This window comes from Poecile atricapillus, unplaced genomic scaffold (assembly GCF_030490865.1).
Source record: "Poecile atricapillus isolate bPoeAtr1 unplaced genomic scaffold, bPoeAtr1.hap1 scaffold_242, whole genome shotgun sequence".
Taxonomy (NCBI): Eukaryota; Metazoa; Chordata; class Aves; order Passeriformes; family Paridae; genus Poecile; species Poecile atricapillus.
Window position 1 is genome coordinate 10,726 of NW_026709051.1, and position 23,871 is coordinate 34,596.

A 23,871-nucleotide genomic window follows, 5' to 3' on the forward strand; every position below is an offset into this window, starting at 1 on the left:
TACAGTGCAGCCAGAGGATGGGATGTGCTTTTACAATTTTATATCCGCATACAAAGCTTTCAATTTTTTCATATTTTTTTATCTTCTACCAAAGCAGTTTTTTTCTGGCCTGGAACGGATCTATCATGTTCTGCTTTGCCCAGAGCACTTAGAGAACAAAACCAAATTAATTTAGCTTCTCCATATTTTTTTTTTCCTTGCAAGACTGTAAGAGAGCTGACACACAAGAGTGACCTATTTTAATATTCCTGCTTCACCTCCTCCCCTCCCTGCCCTTCTGGCTGCCCTCAGTGCTCGGGGCAGCTGTGGAATTCCTGGATTCCAGGGGCTGGGATGGTGATGCTCCAGCAGGATTTGCCTCTGCAGCCCCAAGCTGGACTGTTCTGGGATGCTCCAGTGCTGGAGGATGTCATGGATAACATTCCCTTGGGAACACAGGGTGGGGAGTGGCCAACTCCAAGTTAACAGCTTCAGCAAGAAGTTTTATTTGTGTTTTTTTGGGTTTTTTTGGTGGTTTGTTTGTTTATTTTTTGTTGTTTCAGTTTGCCCTTTTTTTTTTTATATGGGTTTTTGTTTTCTTCTGATTCTGTTTGTTTGCTGGCTTTTTTGTGGGTTTGCTTTGCTAAGGAAAGAAAAAAAAAAAAACAACACCAGAAACCAAACAGAAAAGGAGAAAAGTAAAGCCTTGAACTGCAGGTCCCACAGAACAGGTTTCTTTAGAACCTCACTTCTTTTCTGGCTCAAAGAGAAGTTTGTGCTCTCAGGCACAGGGTGTGACCCTCAGGGTTCCCTGTGCTGGGCTAAGAGCTGGGATTGTGATCTTTGAGGGTCCCTTCCAATTCAGGATATTCTGTAATTCTGTGAAGAATTATACTATTGCCAAAGCGCTGGTCTGAGGTTTTCACCGTGCAAAATTATCAGAATTTATTGTTCTCCATCACTTTTGGAAACCAGTAACATTTTAGCTGTGTATCACCAGCATTTTTCCATCTGAGATGGGTGAGAACCTGGGTGAGGCTCCTGGAATTGTACCCAGGGGCTGCCCTGGGGTGGGGAGTTCTCCTTCCCATCTGAGGTGCCAGGGAATTTCTGCAGCCCTGCACTGAGCCTTCCTCTGTGCCAGCTTTGCTGGCAGCAGGTTCCTGCTGGGGGATCAATACCTGTTACTTCACAGAGATGTCAGGGGTTGGATTTGCTTATTTTCTGCTTTAGGAGCACGTGGGGAAAATGAGAATTTGAGAATTTCACCACTGGATGGAGGATACCACTGCCAGCTCTGTGTGGAGGTGACAGTGGGGTCCCACAGGAGCCAGGGATAGCAGGATGAGGAAAAAATACTGTCCTTGTGGCAGAGGGTGATGTGTTTTGAAGGAGAGTAAATTCTCTTAGCTAATCACAGGTTGGGGATGTATCAGAGAGGACCCCCTGTTTGAATTCTTTTTCTGGGGAGCTTAGGTAGAACTTCAAACACTTGTTTTGCAGCAATATTAAACTCTCAATTCTAATGTTTAGTAAAAAAAAAAAGGTAGTTCACATGGAAACATCAAGTTCAGACAGCTCAGAGTTGGCTCCTCAGAATTAGTAGTTGCTTTCTTGACCTTAATATTGCTGTGCAGTGATCTGTAGGCTAATTCCAGAAGGAATCATTTAGTCTGGGCTGTGTCCTGCCTGTCTGCCCTTCTTCTGAAGAGAGAAGATGCTGTGGAAATGACATCCAGAAAATACAAAGGCCAGAGTTGTCCTACAACTAAAGAAAAATTACTGTAAAGCTTCTTTAGGAAAAAAAAACCTACAAGTTAAATAATGTCATAGCAAAGTTGGTGGGCCTCGGCACAGGGTTCATCATCTGGCCAGTGACTGCGGTAGAAGTGGAATTCCAAGTTTTAATTCCAAGTTTTAATTCCAAAGAGGATTTAAAACTAGAGGAATTAAAAACTGAAAAAGCCATCAGTGAGCACGTGACACTCCAGTACATCACAAAAAGGATGGGCTGGATGTGGCTTTAATGAAATCACTTGGTTTGTGTTGCCAGCATGGTTTGCACAAGGCCAAGTGCAGCAGGAGCTTCTTCTCCCAGATGTGTCCAGCTGCTGAACTGTGTATGGTTGCATTTCATGTCCCCTCTTCTTTTAAATCCACTGTATCTCACAAATAAATCAGTGCAGGAGCTTGGTGGGAAGTGGGAACTGCAAAATCAACTTAGCTGTCAGCTCTGCTCCTGCTGGAGAATAAAACTTCCAGCGCCTCATGTACGTGAAAAAATGTGAAATATGAATGCACCCTTCTGTTGGGGGATTAAGTCCTGGAAAAAAGAGGAACATTAAAGGATCTGCCAACTTTGTATTTATTTAAAAGTGCTTTAACAAGGAAGCCAGTTCTTAAGGACCATCAAGGGATTCAGTTTTATGTCTGTTCTTTTAACAGGTTAAACCTTGCCACCTGAAAGATTTAAACACACGGTTCCTCTGAGACAACCAGAATTACTGAATTCCGGAGACGGAAGATGCTGCTGCTGTGGGAGCAGCTGTTGCTGGTGTCGTTTGTTGGCTGCCTTGCAGGTAACAATGATCTCTAACTTCTCTTCTAGAGCTGTGCTTAAGTTCCCAGATTCAAGGTTTCAGCTGCACTTGAGGAGGAGAACCCAGAGGCTTTGAAATGCACAAGTTATGTAGGGTTTAGAAGCCAAGCATGCAGTAGATGTGTTAAATAATGCAGAATATTAAAAGTGAGTGAATTAAAAGAACCTTTGCTCCATAGGGACGTGCTTTCAGAGCAAGCAGAAGATACTGGAAAGCATTAAGGATGCTGTTGGTAGCAGTGCATGGTAGGTATTCTGACTGAAGAGCTGCAGAGTGTGTTTGTCTTTAACTGGACATTCCAGATTCTTGCTGTGGCTGATTGCTGCAGCTTTTCTCAAAACTCTGCTTTAGAATGAGGTTTTTCCCTGAGGAGCAGCACTGTGGTGTTGGTGAATTGGTGCAGGGATTTGCTTTTCTTGCTGTGCCAGGCAACTCTGAGAGTCTGGAGCTGGTGCTGCTGTTGAGCTCTCCTGTCTGCTGCCACATCAGCTCTGCAGAGTCATTTTTCTTTCCCTCATCGAGCCCAGTCTCTCTCACAGCAGCACAAGGCTTGCTGTGCTGATCTTTGCTCAGCATCCCCAGTGATGCCAGCTGTGTGAGGGGTGAGGAGAAGCTCCTGTGCTGTCCTCAGGGCTTGGCTCTGGTGAATTCTGTGCCCCTTGGCTTTGCCAGGCCTGCCAAGAGCAGGGCAGTGCCCAAATGCCCCTTGTGCTTCCCCTTCAGGGTGGTCAGCACAGCTCTGGGGAGGAGGGCAGTGCCTGTACTTGCTGCAGCATGAAAATGGAGTGGTTTATCCCCAAGATCTGCTGTGGATGGATGAGTTTGCTTTCCAGGAACTCCAGTGCAGGGGGGATGGAGGGAAATGCTGTGACTGCCCTGGGCAGTCCCCTGGCTGTGATTTCCTCCTGATCCTGTGCTGTGCCAGCCTCTCCTTCCATCTCCTCCCTCCTGCCACCGGTGTTTTTGTCCTGGCAGTGCTCAGGAGGCTTGGAGTCCCACACACAGCTCCAGGGTAGATGGATTTAGCTTTTCATGGAGGCTCAGAAGGCCAGGATTTGTTTTTGGCATAGTCAAGAACTTTAAAGACAGGGAAGTGAAACCAGTGTCCATCCTCCCAGCCCTTCTTTGTCCCTGTTTCTGGTCTCTCCCTGCAGCTGGTACTTGCCAAACCTCAGTTCAGTGGCCACGGGGAGTTGGCAGGATGGAGAACCAGCAAGAAGTCAAGTAAAAAAGCTGATTTTCCTGTTTCTAAAAGCCAGCTGGCAGGTGGGACAGGAGTGCTTGGGGTGTGCATCCCTGATTCAGTGTGGAATTGCTGTCACCGAGGGGGTTGTGTGGAGTCCCAGTCAGCACCTGCAGAGACAAGAGTTGAGCCAGATGCAATCTGAGGAACTGAGCATTTCCAGCATTTCCAAACTCTGCAGAAGGGCTCAATCTTGATAAAAATCTCCTGATATTTGGAGCCTGGGAGTGTGTTCCATGCTAACATTACCTGTTTGCTTCAATTGTGTGACTCTCTGGACCTTTGGAGCAGCAGGCTAAAATCCACTTGGGAATCCTGGAGCTAAATTGATTTCAAAACAGATTTTAGTAAGAGCATGCTGTAAATGTAAAAACAAGTTGTCAAACAGTTTGGAGAATGTTATTTTAACCTCTTATTAAGATAGATCAGCAGGTATTCTGCCTCCCCATAGAAAACCATTTTTCTTTTGCTTTGCCTATAAGCAAAAAGACAGTTCTTGTAAGAGCTGTCTGCAGTTCAGTGTTATGAAATAACATCATAGCTGCAGAAAAGGAGATGATGCTGATCTTGGCTTATAAACCCTGACATTCTCTGTCTTTGCAGATAATGTATTTCAAACTAGGCCCCTTATTGCAGTGTCCTATATTGAATTGCTTTTCCTTTATCTGTTGTGAATCTTCATAGTTCATCAAATAGGGGAATGTGAGAGGATCTAATGAAAAAAAGCAGTGGCCCTTGGGTTTTTGTTTACTGAAGTATGATTACATCTGTATGACTAATGATCCCACGGTCTTTTTGTCCATGGGGAGAAAAAAGGTGATTACTGAGTATTAAATATATGTATGTATGTGTGGTTTCCAAATGGCTGCCTTGTTAGGAGAGGAATTTCAAAACACACACTTTAGCATTATTATGTTGAAATTACTCTGAAGAGCAACTTCAAAGATTAAAAATGAGTAGAATATGCAGAGCAACATCAGCAGTTGAAAGTGCAAAACTGAGCTGTGGTGAGGTCATGAATTAATTCCAGGTGTAACTTCTTGCAACTTGTGATTCTTGTAGGGCCTTCACCCCTCCTGAGCGCCCTGACTGCGCTCGGTCCCTGGGGAGCCGGGGTGGCAGATCCTGTCTGGAGTGTGTGAGGATGAATTTGATGAGCAGTGCCAGGAATTTGTGAACCTCCATCTCATGAGTGTGTAAGAGCTTCCCTGCAGTTTGCCAGGCAGCTGCGTTTTCTGGCTGCTTTTGGCAGTTTTGGCTTCGTTTTGCTGTTGCTCTGGAGAGCAGGAGGAGGCTCCTGGGGAGCCCCAGGGCAGTGCCAGGGATGCTCCAGCCCTGCAGAGCACAGGCTCTGCTTTCCTCACCTTCTCCCTGGAATGATGTGTTCCTAAAGCTCCTCCTGAGAGACAACGAGCTCTTCAAGGGTGGCTGAAGGGGAAGGAAAGCTGTGAATAAAAAGAGTTCAAAGAAACGAAACAAGGAGGACTCTGTGTGTAAATGCATAAAATTTTTCTCCTTCAGGTGATGAAAGGGCACATTTCAAACTTGGAGGTACCACTTGGATTAACTTTCCTAAAATTCTGACTCCTTGCCACCACAAACAGTGTATCCTAACACAGTCTTTGCTGCACTTTATTTAAAGAAAAACAAAAATAATATTTTTTTTCCCTCCAGCCATTGCAAGCCCTGGCAAAAAAAAAAAACACACAAAAAAAAACCCCACAAAGCCACAAACAAAAACCCCAGCCAATGCACTACTGTAATATATAGAAACTATATGGACATTGAAGCCTGGTCCTGTTTTATCACTTTATACTAAAATTTGCCAATAGGGAGGTTTTTCTTCTAATTTCTTATTCAGCAGTCCATCTGAGTTTAAAACTAGATCATATTCTATGTGTTTCTTTATGTCAATTCAGGTGTTTTTATTGCTTTTATTTTCATTTTTTCATTTTGTTTTCTCAGTCTAATACAGAAATAAACTGTTAAGCCCTCAGGCACAGCAATGTCATGTATCAGATTCACAGTTCTCCTCTCTTTTAGTATCAAGTTTAGGAGACTTATGAAATTGGAAAGCATGATTCTTTCTTTATTTTCCAAAGAGCATGAAAACAAACCTTCTGTGTTCTCACTGCTCTGTTGTTGTGATTAAATCATGCCACAAGGAAAGCAGAAATATCCTTTTCAGATTTAGTCTTTGGTGGGGAGTTTCTTTATGAGTAAAAGTCCATTTGTAAGAGAAAAAATAAATAGCGTCTTTCACTAGTCTTGTTCAAATTCAGTTTTCATTAAGAGTTACAGCCTTCAGACAGAGGCAGCCTGGCTTTTGATGCATAATGCTTTTGCATATTAACAGTAGTCTCCTTTTTGTGCATTATACATGCCCAGCCATCATGTTCAAGTGCAGCTCTGCCAGCAGTGACTGTCAGAATTGTTTAGCTGGGATGGCTCGTGCGACACTGCCCGGATTCATTGCACTGACAGAAAGTTTGGCTTCAGTTAGTTACAAAATGAGAAACCGGTCTTGAGAGTTCTGCTTTTTTCTGAAGTGTTGGGTGCCCATTTGGGGAGCAAGAAGGTGATTACTGAGCATTAAAAAACAAAAAAATAATACACACACACACATATATATATATATATATATATGTTACCACTAATGATGAATAGATCACACGGACACAGATCGAGGTGTGGTGAAAAGAAGAGCAGAGTTTATTTTTCCTCCCAGGATTTATAGGTTTCTGCCCACAGCCAGGGATGGGATGGTCAGGATAACACTTTCTCACTGCACTGGCCATGAGAGATGCTCATCACAAGACGTGGAACAGAAAGAATGTACACATATCTATGTTTACAGTTACTGTCCTGGGAAAGTCCTTAGAAAACCATGTTAGCAAGCTCAGAAGCTGAGTTTTCAGGGCGACATATACATATATATATATATATAATTTGTGTGTGTGGAGTTTCAAAATGTCTGCCTCGTTCAAAATTTCAAAACACAAACTTCTGCATTATTGTGTCGAAATTACTCTGAAGAGCGACCTCAAAGATAAAAAGGAGCAAAATACATGAAACAACGTGAACAGTGGAAGTGCAAAACTCATCTGTGAGCTGGGGTGAAGTCATGGATTAATTCCAGGTGGAGCTCCTTGCAGCTTCTGCTTCCTGGGTGCTGATTCTGATGCAGGTTCTGATTCCTTCACCCCTCCTGAGTGCTCTGATTGCACTTGGGGAGCTGATTCCCCTTTGGTAATTAATCTGACCCTCTGGAGTGTCAGGATCTGGTAACACGACATGCGGCGGCTGCTGAAATCTGCAGAGGCTGTTCTTGATTTCCCTCTGCCCTGAAATAATCCCAAGCCTGACTCCAGTGTGGTGGGCACAGGTTGGTGTCCAGGCTTGGGAAGGGAGGAATTTTGCCTGCTCTGGGTGTGTTTGTGAGCTGACAGATGGTGGGAGCTTAGTGCAGACCCAGCTTCACCTCTTGCTGTGCCCCAGGGTAAATCTTGCCTTCCTCTTCAGCTCCTTTATTCCTCCTGGAGCAGCCTTGGGCGCTCCCCAGTGAGGTGATCACAGTCTTAATCCATTCACTTGGAATTAGGTGAGGGGAAAAAAAGAGTCTCCTTCATGAGCATCTGTGTTTTCTGGTCAGCTAAATATAAACTTGTAAATATAAATGTAAATCCAAAGCCCATGTTGACATCCCAGCCTTTCTCCAAGTTGATGGATTTCCAGGAGTCTGGGTTTCCATGCTGGGCGTGCTCTTACCGGCTCAAATATTTAATTCCATAAGTGCAGAAAATGCTGTTATATTCAAATTCTTTTTGAAGAAAGACCTTTAATAGCTTTTGAAGAGTCTCCTTGGTTTCTGCTTTATCTTTCAAGCTGAAGAAAGCCTCCTCTTGAAAAGCAGCTCCCTCGTGCTGCAGATACTGTCTAACCTTAAAGCTGAATCCTCACCTTCAGACAATTAATGCTTCACTTCAACAAGACAAATGTTGCCTTTATCTTCATTAATTAAGCTTATTGCAGATTTGGTGACATTTCAATGGAGAAATTTTGGCTAGTGGCAATTCTGATTTTCACGTAAATTACCAAGAAGGAATTTCTAAGCAGTTTATCCTGCAATAAAATTTTGTTACTGCAAATATTACTGAGCATGAAGGCTGTACATTTGTACTTGTACAGTTCTTCTGCCTGCTGCACTTTGAAGTGCAGTACAATAGAGCAAGTAATTCCAACATATTTCTTGTAAAAGGTTATGGAGCTTGGGCACATTGAATAGTGATCCCTACTGGAATACTTACCCCAATCCACAAGCTAAATATTGATTTAATAGGAATTGTGGTAAATACCAGTGCCTTAGGACTCCTGTTTGCTGATTTTTTTGGGTAGATAGATCATTGCCTGGTATTTTGTTTATTTGCTGTGTGACTTCAGGCTTTTTTCCCAGACACCTTGGAAGAAGTGACTTTTGAAGATTCCCAGCTTTCCCTGATTTCCCTTGGCACGAAGCGAGCTTCCCTCACGACCAGGACAGGACAGGAGCCTCTCCACGGGTGTTTTTTGGGTTTCAGTGTGGGCCAACAGTTTCAGAAGGAATGTGAGGTCCTGGAAGTTCTTGGAATACTCGTGGCTTCCATCCTTTCCACCCCCTCACTTGGGAAGCTCAGGACATAGTGGAGTTAAAAAAAAATCACATTAAAGAAGCTGTGACTGACAGTTGAAAAACAGAGAAGGTACACTGGTTGAAATCTAAAGCTGAGTAATTTGGCAGATGTTCAGCAAAACAGCAGAACTGAGAATAATTCAGTTTGTATTTAAAAAAAGCTTTTCAGTAGAAACTGTTCTGATTTTTCTTGTTGTTCTTAATGATGGTGTTCAAAATGAATGCTTTAGGTTTTTAATTTTTGGTGATTTTAAATATATGGCCGCCAGTTCCTTGGACAAAAGCTGTGTTTGTGCCATAATTAACCTCTCAGTTTTTTGTGTAATTACAAATGTGTTAATAGTAGCCTTTAGCTCTTCCAATACAGGATGTACATATCAGCAGTGAGATTTCAGGGATCGGTGTTTATCAGGGATTAGAACACAATTTACACACTGTTTTTTCAGTAACAAAATAACACAGCATTGTAAAGTGTAAAGCTTAACCTCAACCATATTTACTAAACGTGTTTGAAAACCTAAGCGAATAAAAGCTCATTTATATTCTTGTCTGATTAGCACAATCAGAACTTATTGATGCTAAAACGAGCCAAATTTCCATAACTATAAACAGAATATTAAAATACAGTTGACTAGCAGAGCATGCTGTTTTTCCCCTCCTTGGATGGAACATGGAGTTATGACTTTCTTGGTGACTTTTTAGGGGTCTTTCAAGAAAATCAAAGGCATTTCAAAGCCAGGCCTCTGGGCAGGGAAGCAGAACTTTTTGTAGGCAAGCGTTTGATTTGGAATAGAAAGCAGAAGATGCCGTGTAGGTAAATGTGTTTGTGCTTGGCCATCCTTTATTTCTGCATGGTTGGGGGTCAGATGTTCAGGAGCTGAGTGGAGCAATATTTGAGTGTAGAAACCACTTTATTTAGAGCAGCAACCACAAGTGTTTGTGGTGTTTCACTCTGTAGATGTGGCCAGAAAACCTTGGCGAGGAAGGGGAGGTACAGAGGGACTGTGCAGTGATACAAATTGAGGAATTTCATACTGAAGCCAGCTGAGTCTTTCCCTGTGGTGCAAAGTGAGAATGACAGAATGGTTTGGGTTGGGAGAGACCTTAAAGATCATCCAGTTCCACCTCCTGTCACGGGCAGGGACACAGAAACATGGAACACAGTGCAAGGAGTTTTGGGGAGTCCTGTGTTTGGGTGTGGGGGCTGTGAGCTTGTGCAGGTGACCCAAGTTTCCATTTCAATTGCCTGGAAAAAGACACTTTGCAAATTTTTGTGTGTTCCCAAGGGGGGGTCTGGGTGAAAAAGAGTCCAAAAGTCAAGACACATTTATCCTAAATCCACATCAAGGTTTGTTCCTGTATCTGAAGTGTCATTTTGTTTAAAAGTACCATGTGAGGAATGAGCATCACTTCCATTCAGCAGAGACAGCAGAGGAGTGTGTCAGGATCCTGTTTGAAATAACCAGAGAATTCTGCATTTCCACCCTCACAGACTGAGCTCCACTGAGCTGCAGTCACACCTTGCACCTGCTTTGGTGCAACTCAAGGTGCTCTGCATGCAGCAAGAAGCAGAGGAAAGCACAGCATTGCCTTGCCTTCAGCAGTTGTTGTGCAGTGAGAACTTGAAAATGGTTTAAACCTGAATTAAAAATAGCTTCATTTGCATAGTCAAGGGTAATTAGTGTATATTTTATCCTGATTCCTCGTGCAGCTATTTATAACTCTGGAAGCAATAAAGAAAATCCTCAGGTAGTCTGATGTTTGATTCAGTTAAGGATTCTCCTGTAGCTCAGAGGTGGCACATAAAGATCTCACTGTTGGTAAACACCTGAATGGCAAATTATCATATTGGAGATAATGGGCATAGCTTGGGAAAAATAAGGTGCAAATAAGAGTTCCTCTTCCAAAGCTGTGCTGCATTTCCAGGAAGAGTTTTTAGCTTGATTAATCCAGATTATTTCCAGTCTGTGTTGCCAGAGATCATCCACTGGTAGAGACTTTGTGAATGGAGTATTTTAAGGTTTCGTCCCGTTTCTAATTTTTAAGGTTTGCTGTGTAGGGAGATCATACTGCCCTGGATTTATTGAGTCAGGGCAGCTCTGGGGGTGTGGAATGGAAGGAAAGACATTTTCCCTGCGCTTTTCAAAATGAGAAGAAACATTTATCCTGTATCAACAACTTGAAAATAGGACAGATTCATTCCTTGCCTCGATGTTTTGTGCTGCCTGGGAAGCGATTCCAGCAAGCAGTGATAAGAGACAGTGTTTTCTGAGATAAACTACTGACAGTAATGGTGCCTTGACTTTTTGGGGAGAGGGAGCGGTGACAGTTCTTTCTGCCTTCAGAGTTTGCAAGAATTGCCTTTGATTGCAGCTGTAGAAGAATCCTAAATCTGAATTTGCTTACTAGCCTATGTAAAACTTCATTGTAGACCACAGACTGTAGTTAAAAGTAAGACAATTACATGGCTGGATCTATTTTTTATGCATAATTGATCTATAAAAAATCTAAAGATTCATCTCCAATTTCACATCTGCATCCATAGCATTGCTGCAGAGGGGACATATTTCAGCTTGTTGCAAGAGTTTGCCTAGAAAGTGACAGTAGTGAGCAACATATTGAAAAATATTACTTCTAATTCATTTTTTAAAGTTTTTTGAATCTGAACATGAAATATTGTATTCTGTAAAGAGATTCTGACGAGAAAATGAAATTACATAAAAGCATAGAGGAAATGAGGGAGAAAAAGCAGTTGTTTCAGATCATAACCTCATTGGTTGGGGTGACAGTTTCAATTCCATCCGAGTTCTCTCCACTTCTCATCCTTTTTATGTTGGATTAAGTAACAGTTTTTGTCTTCTTATTCCCATAGCAACCTTATCTCTCTTTATTTTTTTTGATGTAAATCTGCTTGTCTCTTACTATCTTTCAAAGCTTGTGCATGAATAGCTTGTGAAGGAGAGGAGTGTGGCAAGGAGAGAGCAGAGACTTTCTGGCATAGAAAATAAGGGAAAGAGTATTTTGGAGCAAGAAAGAGAGAGCTGAAAAGTGTTTTTTCCCTCCCAAAGCTATTTATTACATCAATTTTCCCCGTGTAGTTTTTTCAGGAAGGCTCAAGCTCAAGTGCTGTTTTAGGATGCTGCGTGAGCTTAAACTCCTCTAAAAAGTTCAGGCCAGCCTACGTGCTCAGCCAAAAATACAGATTTAATGATCTGGAGCGTTATGGTTTCTGTAACTTGGGAAAAGTGCCGCTCTGAGCAAAGGTAAGTCTTGCCTTGCCGTGATTTTGCTCCTCATGGAAGTTGGAATCTCACAGGAGAAGGCTGAGTTTTGGGCAGGAGCCCCAGATTTGTGTCCAGCTCTTCTGCAGAGCTGGGGGAATCCTGGTGCTGGAGTGCTCAGGATCCCAGGGATGAGGATCCTGATCCCAGCATGAAACCTGTTCACACAGAAGGCTGCACATCCTCAGAGAGGGGCAGCTCCTGGTTGGATTCAGGCATTAAATGAAGCTGAAAAATGCAGCTCTTGCTTTGTGCCCCTCCATCTCTTTCCCACATTAAACACTTCCCTTGATTGGACTTGCTTAAGATGGGTCTGAAGTGCCAGGGAGACAATGGACACCAATATGATTTTAGATTTTTAGACTTTATGCCTAAATTCTAAAATCTTTTGGCAGGAGCCTTTTGAAATGCTGGCTTCATTTCTGTAAAAAATATTTATAAATAACTGAAAATTTTGGCATTTCCTGCACAGCTCCCCTCACCTGGTAAAGCTCTAAATCAAAAATACTTTACTCTTTCGTGTGGGTGCTTGGTTTCTTTGTTTTAGAAAAGTAGTTCCTTAGAATTTTTGCATTGCAGGGCTGTTCTTAAAACTCTGAAATATGGATTATTTGGGGAAACAGAGCTTATATTCACTGAAAAATCAAATCAAGTGCTTGCTAAGGAAAGGATTTGTTTGTCAGAATTACCCTAATGGGGTCTTGTTAGCCCATTTAACATGCTCCTGATAATATTAAAATAATACTTAAAAATGTTTACATTACATTAATACCCCATTAAGGGCCTGATCTAAAGCCCATTGAAGTTAATAGGAACGTTCAGTAGGAACTGAATGCTTTGATCTTTCAACTGTAGTTTTTTGCAAGTTTAAAAAAAAAATAAAAAATCAAACATGAAAATTGTTCCAGTCAACAGAACCAGGGCTGTGCTGTGTCCTACCCCACCCTTCATGGCTCATAAAGCTATTGGATTTGGAGCCTCCTCAAACTGAAATAAAGATTTAGAATATCAATTTGGAATGTGTTTCACAGCACCAAGCTGTGATGTAGGAAAAAAGGGTGTTGCTAAAAGGCTTTTGATGAGGACTTGAGATAAGGGAAAGCTTGGCTGGGTGGCTGAGAGAATTTGACTTCATCCTTTAGTAGATGTAGGGTTTGTTTTTGGGGGTTTTTTTTGGTGTTTTTTTGGGGTTTTTTTGAGATGTAGAGTGCCCTGGCATGGTTTTAGACAACATTATCTTATTGAAGGTGTTCTTCAAATAATGTAGAGCAGATGTCCTTTTGTTTTGAGGTCACTTGGGAGATGTGTAGAGGGGATTTAGGGATGTGGTTCAGTGGGACTTGGTGGGGCTGGGGAATGGCTGCACTCGAGGATCTTGGAGGTCTTTCCCAACCATTCTATGTGCTTGTCATTCTATAACAAGCCCAGGTGTCTTGTGCTGTACAGAATTACTCTGACATTCAGTGAATTTATAAGAAATCCACAGTAAAGTTTGACTGAATTAACCCCTGGCTGCAGCCCAATAAATGCAGGCAGATTGCAAATAACAATTTTAATGCCTTCACTGGGTATCACCTTACTTTAAATATACTTTTTCAGAGCTCCAGTTTGCTGCCAACCTGTGTATTTCGCTTTCTGATGTTCATTGCAAAGCCAAGTAGGCATCTTAAAACTGGAGCAATGGAAGTTGGAGAGCTGCTCCTATTACACTGCATTGCTTGTGTCTTTATTCTTGTATTGATTATGTATTTATGTCTTGTTTCTCATCCAGTGTGGCACTGAGTAGTTACAGAGAGCACAGGCTGGGACTTGTGGGGAGTCTCATTTAATAACCAAGGAAATTCTCTGTACTTATGAGAAGAGATGCAGTACCTGATTTTATTTTCCTGTTATTGCCTCTCTCAGCCCTGTGCAGCAAGACATCTTCTCTCTTTCTTTTTTTTATTAAACGGTATTTTTTCAGCCCATGACTTTTTATTAAATTGCAGTTAATGATGTATTTCTGAGGATTACATCACCCTGCAAGGAGCAGTTTGGCTTAGGCTGGGGATCAGGCTGCACATGGAGCATCTGTCACAGAACCATTCTGCTCAGACACCAGCAAAAAGATTCGAGGTCCCCCTGTGTTTTGGGGGTTTTCTCCTTAATGTACATGTCTCAATCTATTAAACTCTCCTCAGCAGCACTGGGATTGTATTTATTTCTATAAATGGAGTAGCAGAACTCAGATATTTCTCAGGAGTTGTTTTTTTCTCACTCTTGCAAGCCTCTGTTGTTGAATGTTCCGATGCTGAATTTATTAATCTATGCCGTTGCTTGCTCAGGTGTAATCCCTTGTTCAGCCACATTTATTCACCCACTGAAGGATGTGCACATTGGTCCATCATGGCATATTAAAGGTTTGCCTCCTCCTGCCACAGCTGTCATCTCTTTGACCCCTCAGTAAACTAACAGTCTTCCACATAATTTTGCTTTCATTCAAGTGTAATGCCATTACTGCGGAGGCAGACAGAATGCAATTCTCTAAAGATCTTGTCTCATTCCCTTCTCTTCCAGGGAGGTTAATGTGCTCAGATGATCCCTGCATTTTCTTTTTGCTCTCTTGCTGCAAGAAGAGCAAAAAAATAGAGTGCTCCTGGATAATCTGTTTGGACTGGCTTTTGGGGGATGGAGCAGACTGGGAAGATGAACTCACCAGCTGGGTAGAAGCTCTCTTTACCACTTATGTTTCAAATGCCTTCATTTGTTTCCTTAGCACTTTCTATTTCTACAGCTTTTTATAAAAATGTTATACAGATGTTTTCCTGAAATAGAAGTAACCGAGTCAAAACCTCTTTACCCAAAACAAGCTAAGGCAGGTTTAAATATTAATGGCTTGTGGGAATCACTTAAGCCTGAAGCTGAAGCAGTGTTTTGTCATTTACAAGTGGTTCCCTTCCAGAAAACCCCCAGCTTGCTGCAGTGTCAGTGCTTTGCAGGCTGTGGTCACAGTGATTCCTGGTTTGGGGAGCAAGAGCTGGGAGAGGAGGGTCAGAAATGAGCCTGGGGATGGCAATTCCAGCCCCAGCAGGAATCCTGCCCTGAGTGCAGCTTCCCTGGATGAACCCGCTGTCGTTGTCACATCTAATGACTTGGAATCTCATTGATTGCCTCTATTGTACACACTGCTATTTTACCCGCTAATTAAGTTAAAAAATCAAATTGAGCCAGTGATTTGTTGGGTGTAGGGGCTGGTTCTGCACTGCCACAGCTTCTCATCTGCTGGCTGAACTCGTGTGTGATTTGCCAGAGGCTTCCCTGGGTATCAAATGAGTGTGTGATACCATGCTTTTGATTTTTAATAATCTGATATTAACAGCGGTATTTTGCATTTCCTTATCTGTTGTTAACACTCCTTTGCATTCAGCTGGTTTTGAACCTCTGATTTCTTTCTACATCGCTCTTCCTGATTTTATTTCAGGTTCTTTTCAGAAGAATTTTTACACTGCTTTGGTTTGCAAGATGTAGCATTTTTCTCCTAAGTATTTCATAACTTCAGCTCTTAATAACACATGCACCTCTTACTTTTTCATCTTTTTGTGCATGTCTTTTTTGCTTCCATTTAAAAGTAACTTCTGCGTCTCTTTAAGCCAATTGCATTTTATCCATCCTTTATTTTTCTCCTATCTTTCCTGATGAATGGGGATTCATGGAATTACTGTCTTACTTCTTCAAGAAAACTTTTTGCCTCATAATAAGTCCTCCTTTAGTGGAAAAATAAAAAAAAAAATTAAAAAATCAACTTGTCTTGTGGTTGCAGGTCTGACCTTTGTATCTAAACGTGTGGGACCTGAGCATCCTTCCCGACTCTGGTGTTTCCTGGCTCCGTGGCGAGGGTAGGGTTGGTTTCTGAGATCCCAGAGGCTGGGAAGGGGCTGGGAAGCTGGGAAGTGCCCCCAGCTGAAGGGCAGACACGTGGGCACAGCCGCTGCTGGTGTGCCACACACCCCTGTGCCATCGATCTGTCGCTGCACAGGGTGAACGAGCAGCTCAAGCCACCGAGTTCTTACCACAAATGCTTTGTGTAATGAATTTAATTTATTCCAAGTCATGTTTGTAAGGGTCTCCTGCTCTTCCTCCAGACACTGCAGATCCCAGTTCAGTCTGAGCCAGGCCAAATGCAGTTTTGTCATCTATTTACCCCTTTGTTTAATTGTGTAACGATTATCGCTCCTGCCTTCATAATGCAAACCATGGGATTTGTTATCTGCGTGGGGATTACACTGATTGGGTTTTAAATGTGTCTATTACATCTGGGTCAGAGCAATGATTAATATTGAAAGAGAGGTTTTGTAACCAGGCTGAAGCTGTAGCACATGTCCTGAAAAGTGTCCTGAAAAGTCCTGCTGTGATTTTAGAGGGGCTGTCTGGGGCAGAAGTGGATGTGTGGCAGAGCAAGTGGAATTTGGGCTTGATTACAAGAATTTGTCACCCTGGTTGGGCTGATCAGCCTGGGCTTGTCTCTGGCAGGATCCCCCATCCCTCTGGTGGGATGTCAAGCAGTTCTTGGGCTGGAGCACGTGGGCTGTGCCAGGGGTTATTTGTGTCTCCCTGTGCTGTGTCTGTGATGGTCTCACAAACATCACAACACGGTTTTACCACCTGAGCCTCGTGTTAGCCCTTCCCCACCCCGCAGGAACTGACCTGGGGTTGTCACCCTGACTTGAGGTTGTCTGGCTGTGTCCTTTGGGTCTGTCCTGCCTCAGAGATGCCACCAGGATCCAGTGCTGTGACCTTGTGACGGGCAGGAGCATCCTGCAGGGAGCCGCTCCCAGATCCTGCACCCTGCACGAGGAGCCCTTGCTGCCTGCTGGGAGCTGCTGATGGGATGTACAGGGGTGAGAAAGTTGTTGACACAGCTGCAGATCAGCAGAACAGCAGCCACGGGTCCAGCCCTGTGTGCTGGAACAGCTACAAGTGACCACTGCTCCTGTGGTTTGCCCAAACATCCCCGCAGGAGCACAGAGCCAGCACAGGATAACTTCACACCTTCCACTGAGCACTCAGCCTCTTGAAAACCAATTAAACACACTCAGCAGCACTTCCAGGGTTCCAGGTAAGACAGGAAAGTGGCTGTTTTAATAGCAGGAAGCTCTGAACCATCAGCCCTGGGTGCTGAAATCTCACTGCTGGGGCTTTTGGTTTGTTCCTCTGCTGATGTTTGTGGTCTTAAGCAACCTTAATTCTGTTTTTTTTCCTACCTCCAAATAATTGAGTTTGCAGCGTCAGTGTGTTCTTTTGATTTTATTAGGGACTAGAGAGTAATAGGTTTTCACAATGCTGAATTAGGTTATGCAATGGTTTTCTGCTTTTCATTAAATAATTAATTAACAGCTCGTGCTTGTGCACAGGTTGGAGATGTGACTTCATTGGGAAACTTCATCATTTGGCTTTCATCTTCAGCACTGAAGAAATGATTCTGCCTCGTGGACCCTTCCATGGTCTGTCTCCTGGAGATAAAGTTCTAATTTTCATTTTTGCATTTTTATGTGAATCTGGCAAATTATTATTGTTTTAAACATCTCCCCTGTCCACATCACAGTAACACGGGGCTTCTTTCCATTTTTCTGCCTTATCTGCCACAGAAAATACCTGTGTGCTTGTCAGCTGCAAATGACATCAGGGTAAGAAATGCCTTTCCCTGCATCCCTGTTCCCTGAAGTCTGTAAGGAAATAACTCCAGCCCGTCTGCTTTGGCCACTTTTGCTGCTGTGAAGGAAGTGAACAAAATCCCTTCTGCTTTGCTTTGATGTGCTCCTGAACATCCATTAAGCTACAACTTCAGCATTGCTGTACAGTGCTGGGATAGAAATAGATCATTTTTCTTATCTGTGCTGTCCTTCTGAGCCTGTTAATGTAGTCTAATCCCAGGGAGTAACCCCAGAGATTTATAGTCAGAAATGTTTGCAGCAATTTTCCAGAACCTGTTTTGTGCTGTGGTGACATCTTGGTGCTCGCTCAGATCCTGCAGGGCTTGGAGGGGAGCCCAGGGAAGAGCACATTGTATCCCTGATTCAGAAATGGTAGGTTTGAACTTCACAGGAGCAATTAATGTCAGTCCCAAATGCTGTATTCAGGATACTGAGTCTGAGGTACTTTATTTGTCAAACGTGAAAATTCGCCCACCTCTTCCTTCAAATTGTGATGTGAGTAGTTAATACAGTGAAATAACTGTTCTTCCTCTGCATGAGCCAGGCAGGCAAATGTGCTCAGAAAATTACTTCTGTTCCTCTGCCTCTGTCTTCTTCATCTTCAGTAATAGAATTAAGTTTTAATTTCTCCTAAATTCCTCTAAATATTATTTTGTTACAGTATGAATCTATCCTTGCACCTTATTCTCTCTACAGCTTACTTCAAGTGGGTTATTGAATTCACTTACATAGAAATAGTCACCTTCTCCAGGTTCCCTTGTGTTTCTTTTATTAAAGAGTTGAAGCACGACATCCCTGAGATTGAGAACCAGTAAACAGGAGAATTATGAATATAAATACAAAAAATAAAAGTCCGCTAGCCTTTAACATGTCCAGTTAAAAATCCTGAACAGCTGCTGGAACTGGAAAGAAAACCCAGCTGATTTTGGAACGGAAAATGGCAGAAATGGTGGTTCTGGCAGGGTAGGTAATGGGTTAAGGTTGGATCTTAATTCTTGAATTAATTCATTATTTCACTGTTGTAGCTGATGGATGGGGAGATGATTTTTTTCATCGCACATACAACAAAATATTCCATATTATTTTGCTCAGCCACACATTTTGATGAGAACACAACTCTTTGGAAGGCCTGTGAGCATTGGATTTTTCTGCTGACTCACAAGTTGTTGGTTTGGAGGTGTGGAGAGCAGCTGGGGTGAGACATCTGTGGGCAGGACACTTCTCCATCTGCAGCGTCTGTTCTTTGTCACTGTCACATCTGTGCTGGCCCACGTGGCCCCAGTCAAAGCTGGGATCTGAGCCAGGTGCTCCATACCTTGTGAGGTGAGGAAATGACAGGTCCTGGTTGCCCATATCCCAAATATCCTTTCAGGTGATGAAATATTTTGTAATACTTGGGGCAGAATCTGTCCATTTCTCTGTGGAAAGGTGGCATCTCCTCAAACATCAAGGACTGAAGTCAGTGACAGGAAAAAAAATAAATAAATCCCACCATCATCAGCATGTTCCCAGTGCTTTAAAACTGAGCTGTTGTAGGATGGTTTTATTTATTGAGGAAAGGCTTTTTGGGAAGACTGCTGCATATTTAATAAATAAACAAACCTTCAGATAATTAGAGCTAGATCTGGCAGGGCTTTAACCATCTGTTTAACTATTAAAATGTGAATAGCCTGGTGTTCTTCAGCACTAAACCTGCTTTGTGGTTACGAGGGCTGCTGCTTTGTAGACTGTCAGGATGTTCTTAGGGCTTGTTTTGGGAAAGTGTTAGAGGAAAAATCTGTGTTGCATCCGAGAAGTCGACTGTAGGATAATTTCCTTGAGCAAACATCCTTGCCTCCTGAGATATTTCTCAAATTGCCTGAATTGCTTTGTTCAGTGCTGTGTTTGCCTGGAGTTGAGTGGTAATTCCCGTATAATACGAATTTATGAAAGGCATATTTTTGGAAATACCTATTGGAGAACATTTTTCTTTCAAAACATGCATTCTCCCCAGTAACGCTGATAGGGTTTGGTTTGGGTTTTTTCCAGTTCTTTCAGTGCATTTTTGCCAGTGCAAAGTGTGTTTAAAAAAAAAAATACATCCCTGCTTCTTGGATGTTGACTCAACATTTTATTCTATTAATATTCCTTTACTGCCTTTTTTTATCTCTGCTGTCTCTGGTCCCTTCCTTCGGTTCCTCAGAGCCCGAAAGTCACCTCATCCCTCTGTCCATCTTTCCCCTCATTATTGCAAGCTCTTCTACCTCTTCCCATGCTGGCATCTCCTGTTTACCACACTCTGATACATCTGTGCCAATTTATTTTCTGGCTTTTCCTATTTGTGTTTATATAATACAGACTTCTGAGTTGTTCTCACCAATTATATTTAATTGGTGTAAGAGCATTTTTATTTTTTTTCTCTCGTGTTTCCTGCACCTCAAGTTGATTCCGGGGAATGGGAAGAGTTTCAGATATTTGTAAGGTTTTTTTGGCTGCTGTTGGCTGGTTGTTCACTGCACCTGGCTCCAGCAGCCTGTTCATCCCAGCAGGACTCACCTGTGAGATATTCAGCATTTTGTGGGATGGAAATAACCTGCAGGGTCTGTCCTGCACTGACTGAGGTTTGCTGCATTTTATTGGCAGTATTTCTGTGGATGCAGGAGCACTCAGATGGGCTCTGCTGGTGGGACTGATGTGAGCAGAGATGAGGGTGATATTTCAAGCTCAAAAGCTGTCTGAGTAGCATTTTGGGTGTAAAATGGTCCTTTGAAGGGTGGGAGGCTGTTTTGCTCGCCCTGTCGTGGAGCTTTCCGGGCATAAAACAGAAGTTCAGCCACGTGGCACAGCAGAGAGGGATTCTGTAGAGGTTTGTGTGGAATTCTGTGATTTCCCTGTAGCACCAAGCCTGGCCAAGTGAAACCCTGGAGATGCTTCCCCAGCAGCCTCTGGATCTCTCCTCAAGTGACAAATCACCCCCACCTTGCCTGCTTTGAGTAATGTTCGCTCCTGCACTGTTAATATTTTCATCCTCTCTCTCTGCCTAGCAGAAATGGATTACAGAGATAATTTTCGGTCTCATCACTCCCTTCAACCTCAGTGGGATTCTCCCAGGCTCCATCCAGGCCCTGGGAAGCAGCAGAAGGTTTTCCCCTGGCTCACGTGCAGCCCTGCTGTGGAGTTTCTCAAGGCAGTGTGTTGGGGTTAACAGGCTGTGTATCCCAAATATCCTGGTGGAAATTAATTATGCAAAGCGTGTGTTGAGTTTTGGATGCCTGTCTAAAGAAATACATAATTCATGACCTTGGAATAGCCAGTTTTGGGGTGTTGGGTGGTGGGGAAGAGGGTTTGTTCACACCCACAGGTGAGTTCGGGGCTGAACAACCTGGTGAAGGTTGTTGGGTTTTGTTGTTGTTTGTGTTTGTTTTTTCTTTTTAAGGAAACAAATTGGTGTTACTCTGTTTTCTCCAGCAGTTCTCATTACCAGCATAGCTATTACAACGTGCTGAGGCTGTTATTTGCCCTCAAGAGCTGAGAGAGTGGAATTTCCGATCTTTTTTAATAATGTGACTTCTACCAGGGCGAGTGGGCTGTGAATTAGTGCTTCATTATGGGCTGACATCAAACAGAGTCTCCACTTCAGAATTACCCACTCAAGAAAACAGCTTAGATTTGGTTGTCTGACTCATTTAGGCACTTGAACATCCTACCAATACAGAATTACACCTAAAGTATATTTAACGAGTTCTGCTCCTTTGAATTACAGTGGGTCTGATGCAGCAATACAATAAATATTTTCATGGCTATTAAGGGACAATTATGTTTGTAGAGCTTGAATCCTTGTTCTGCAGTTTTCAAAACATGGTAGAATTGCTAATAAACATGTGTTGACAATAAAGAGCGGTTGATATAAGTGTGATGAGATGCTTGGGTGTTGCTGGACTTGGAGTTGGAAACTGGAATTTAGAAAAAACACAAAAATTGAATCCACCCCTCTCACAGTGAATGTGCTCTGTGTATTACTTAAAAAAAAATAAATAGGATTTGGTGCAAGTTCTGGCAGTGCCTGCAAATCTTACAAAGGTCCTGTGTACAGAATTGGTGTCTGGGGGTGAAATATCACAGAGGTTTCTTGACAAAATACGACATAACTCAGCATTGCCACACGCCAGCAGTTGTGTGTGTGGAGCAGCTTTGTCATCAGCAATGCTCTGAATTTTTCATAGCATGATGTTCTGTGTCTTTTCAAAGCGTGGCTGTGGTATTTGATGTGATCTTGCCCCTTTCCTTTGCTTCCCTTCTTGATGAAAGAAACCAGAAACATCTGGGAGGTGCTCACGGGGAATGTGGTCAGCGCGCTCTGCAGAAGAGTCCTGATTTATTCCTTAATAAAAATGTCGCTGTTTTCAGTCTCATTTACCTTCCAGAGAAGCTTCAGGTCGTGTTTTCCCCTGATGAATCCACAAATCCGTGTCTTTTAATTGTCCTGGGTATCACAGGAGTGTTGAGATGCAGCTGTTACAGGTTTGATACTCACTTTACTGTCACTCCACGTTCTGGAATCTTTCTCAGCAACTTGAAGTCTCAGTGCTCGAGACTGAAAACTTGGCTTTTTAATCAGGAGAGAACCCAGTGGAATATGCAGATTTCACATCATTTTGTAAGGGCGGGAACTAGTTTTGTTGTTCTCAGTTTGGGCAGAATCAAAGACATTTCAACAAGGCTGAATTGTGGGGTTTTTTCTCTGTTTTATTGCAATGGCTGTGTGTATTTCAGTTGATACAACTTTATGGACTTGGTACTAAAGCAATGAGGCAAATACTTGGGGAAAGGAGAAGAAAATGCTTCTTCAGGAGTCTGCCTCAGTTGCTAATTTCAAACTTCCTTCTATATGGCAAACTATAAACAGGCAATAAAAGCCTTTAATTTGCAAATTACAGTTCTAGCTTGGTTTTTATGTTGCATTTTTTCCCCCTTGTAGTCAGGATTTTTGTAAAATTTTTACCAAAATATTTTCAGCAGCAGGATTAGAGCCTTTGCCCAGTAGGGTTAAATAATTAAACTGTTAATTTTGTCCATGAATAGTTTCATTTCAGATGAAAGGAGATTTCAAAGTGAGGTGTAATAAATGCAAGGAAGAAGTGAAAAGATTAAGGCAAGAGAAACTAATGAAAGCACTTCAGTTTGGTGGCCAGTTTGAGAGAGTTTCAAAAATCTGCTGGTGAATAAATCCATCTTTAGTCCAGCAGATAAAATGCAGAAATGCTTTGTGTGTTTCTGGCCTTTTCTTTCACTGAACAATGGGATATTGTCATCACATGGCTGCTGAAAAGCGAGTCCAGTTCTGATTCACCACTCCTCAAAACCATCTTCTGTCCCAATCTCTGTTCTTCGTTTCCAGTTATATTTTATCTGCTGAGACATTTCAGCAGGAAAAGAGCCTCTGATTTCAGGGATACAATTCAATCTGTACAAATAAACAAGCTTTGCCAATATTAGTCTACCTGTTAAGGTATTTTATTTACCCTGAGGACTTAATGTCCCTTCCCAACGAGTTCATGTAATAATAAGTTCTGTTAGAAGATACACAGCTCTCCTCCCTGGTGTCATTGTGCTTGGGATAGTGGCTTTATTAAAAAATCAAACAAAAAACCTAACAAAGAAGCTGAAGGATAAACAATCTCTCTTGATATGCTTCCAAACATGCCTGGATTTGACCTTCAGTCCCCTGAATGTGCTGCAGGAACACTGAAAATCAGCCCAGCGTCGTGTTTGGAAGCAGCCAGTGCTCTCCAAGGTCAGAGATTGGGACTTGACTGGGTAATGCTAATAAAGAACCCTGCTCCTGTTTTGCATGTTGATTTTTCATTACTTTCAAAGCCAGACAAGAGAATTCAGAAGTTTGTAGAGAAATTAAGTGTTTTGGCAGCTGTATGATGAGTCTGGTAGTTGAGCTGCTCCAGAAGGCAGGATGGGGAGTTTCCTGCTAATTTGTAGGAAATTATTATTTTATGGTAGCATGGCTCATGTTACCCACTTTTGGATGGATATGCATTGCTTCTTGTTTCCCCAAAAACTGGTTTTCTGTGACAACACTCTTCACCTGCAGTCAGGGATTAATAATTGCATTTTTTACATCACTGCAGAGCTGTGGTGGGTTCTCTCTGGGATGATTGCCTTCCCAATCCTCCAGCGTGTCCCACATCCCAGCCCAATCCCATCCTGCCCGTACCATGTGCTGGACAACACAAAGGCAAGGAAGGTTCTGAAGGTCTGTGGTTGCAATAAATGAACACCTGGGCTTAAGAACCCATTTCAGTTATGGAAATTGTTTTATTTAAGGTTCAAGACTTGTGTTGGTTGTGATGTAAGAGGGAAAAATGTGGTCTAAATTAGTTTTATATGTAAAGTACTACTTCTTCTGGTGTGATTC

The 23,871-nt window shown here is 42.5% G+C and overlaps 1 protein-coding gene across 1 annotated transcript in view; it reads left to right on the forward strand.

Annotated features, from left to right (window-relative positions):
• Positions 1–2,421: 2,421 nt before the first annotated feature.
• LOC131574315 (contactin-3-like) overlaps positions 2,422–23,871 on the forward strand; it is a gene marked incomplete at its 3' end in the record, with an annotated part of 36,859 nt that continues 15,409 nt past the window's right edge. The window contains exon 1 of the mRNA XM_058828753.1: positions 2,422–2,558. Within this exon, the coding sequence (XP_058684736.1) occupies positions 2,504–2,558 (55 nt within the window). The remainder of the gene's footprint in view (positions 2,559–23,871) is intronic.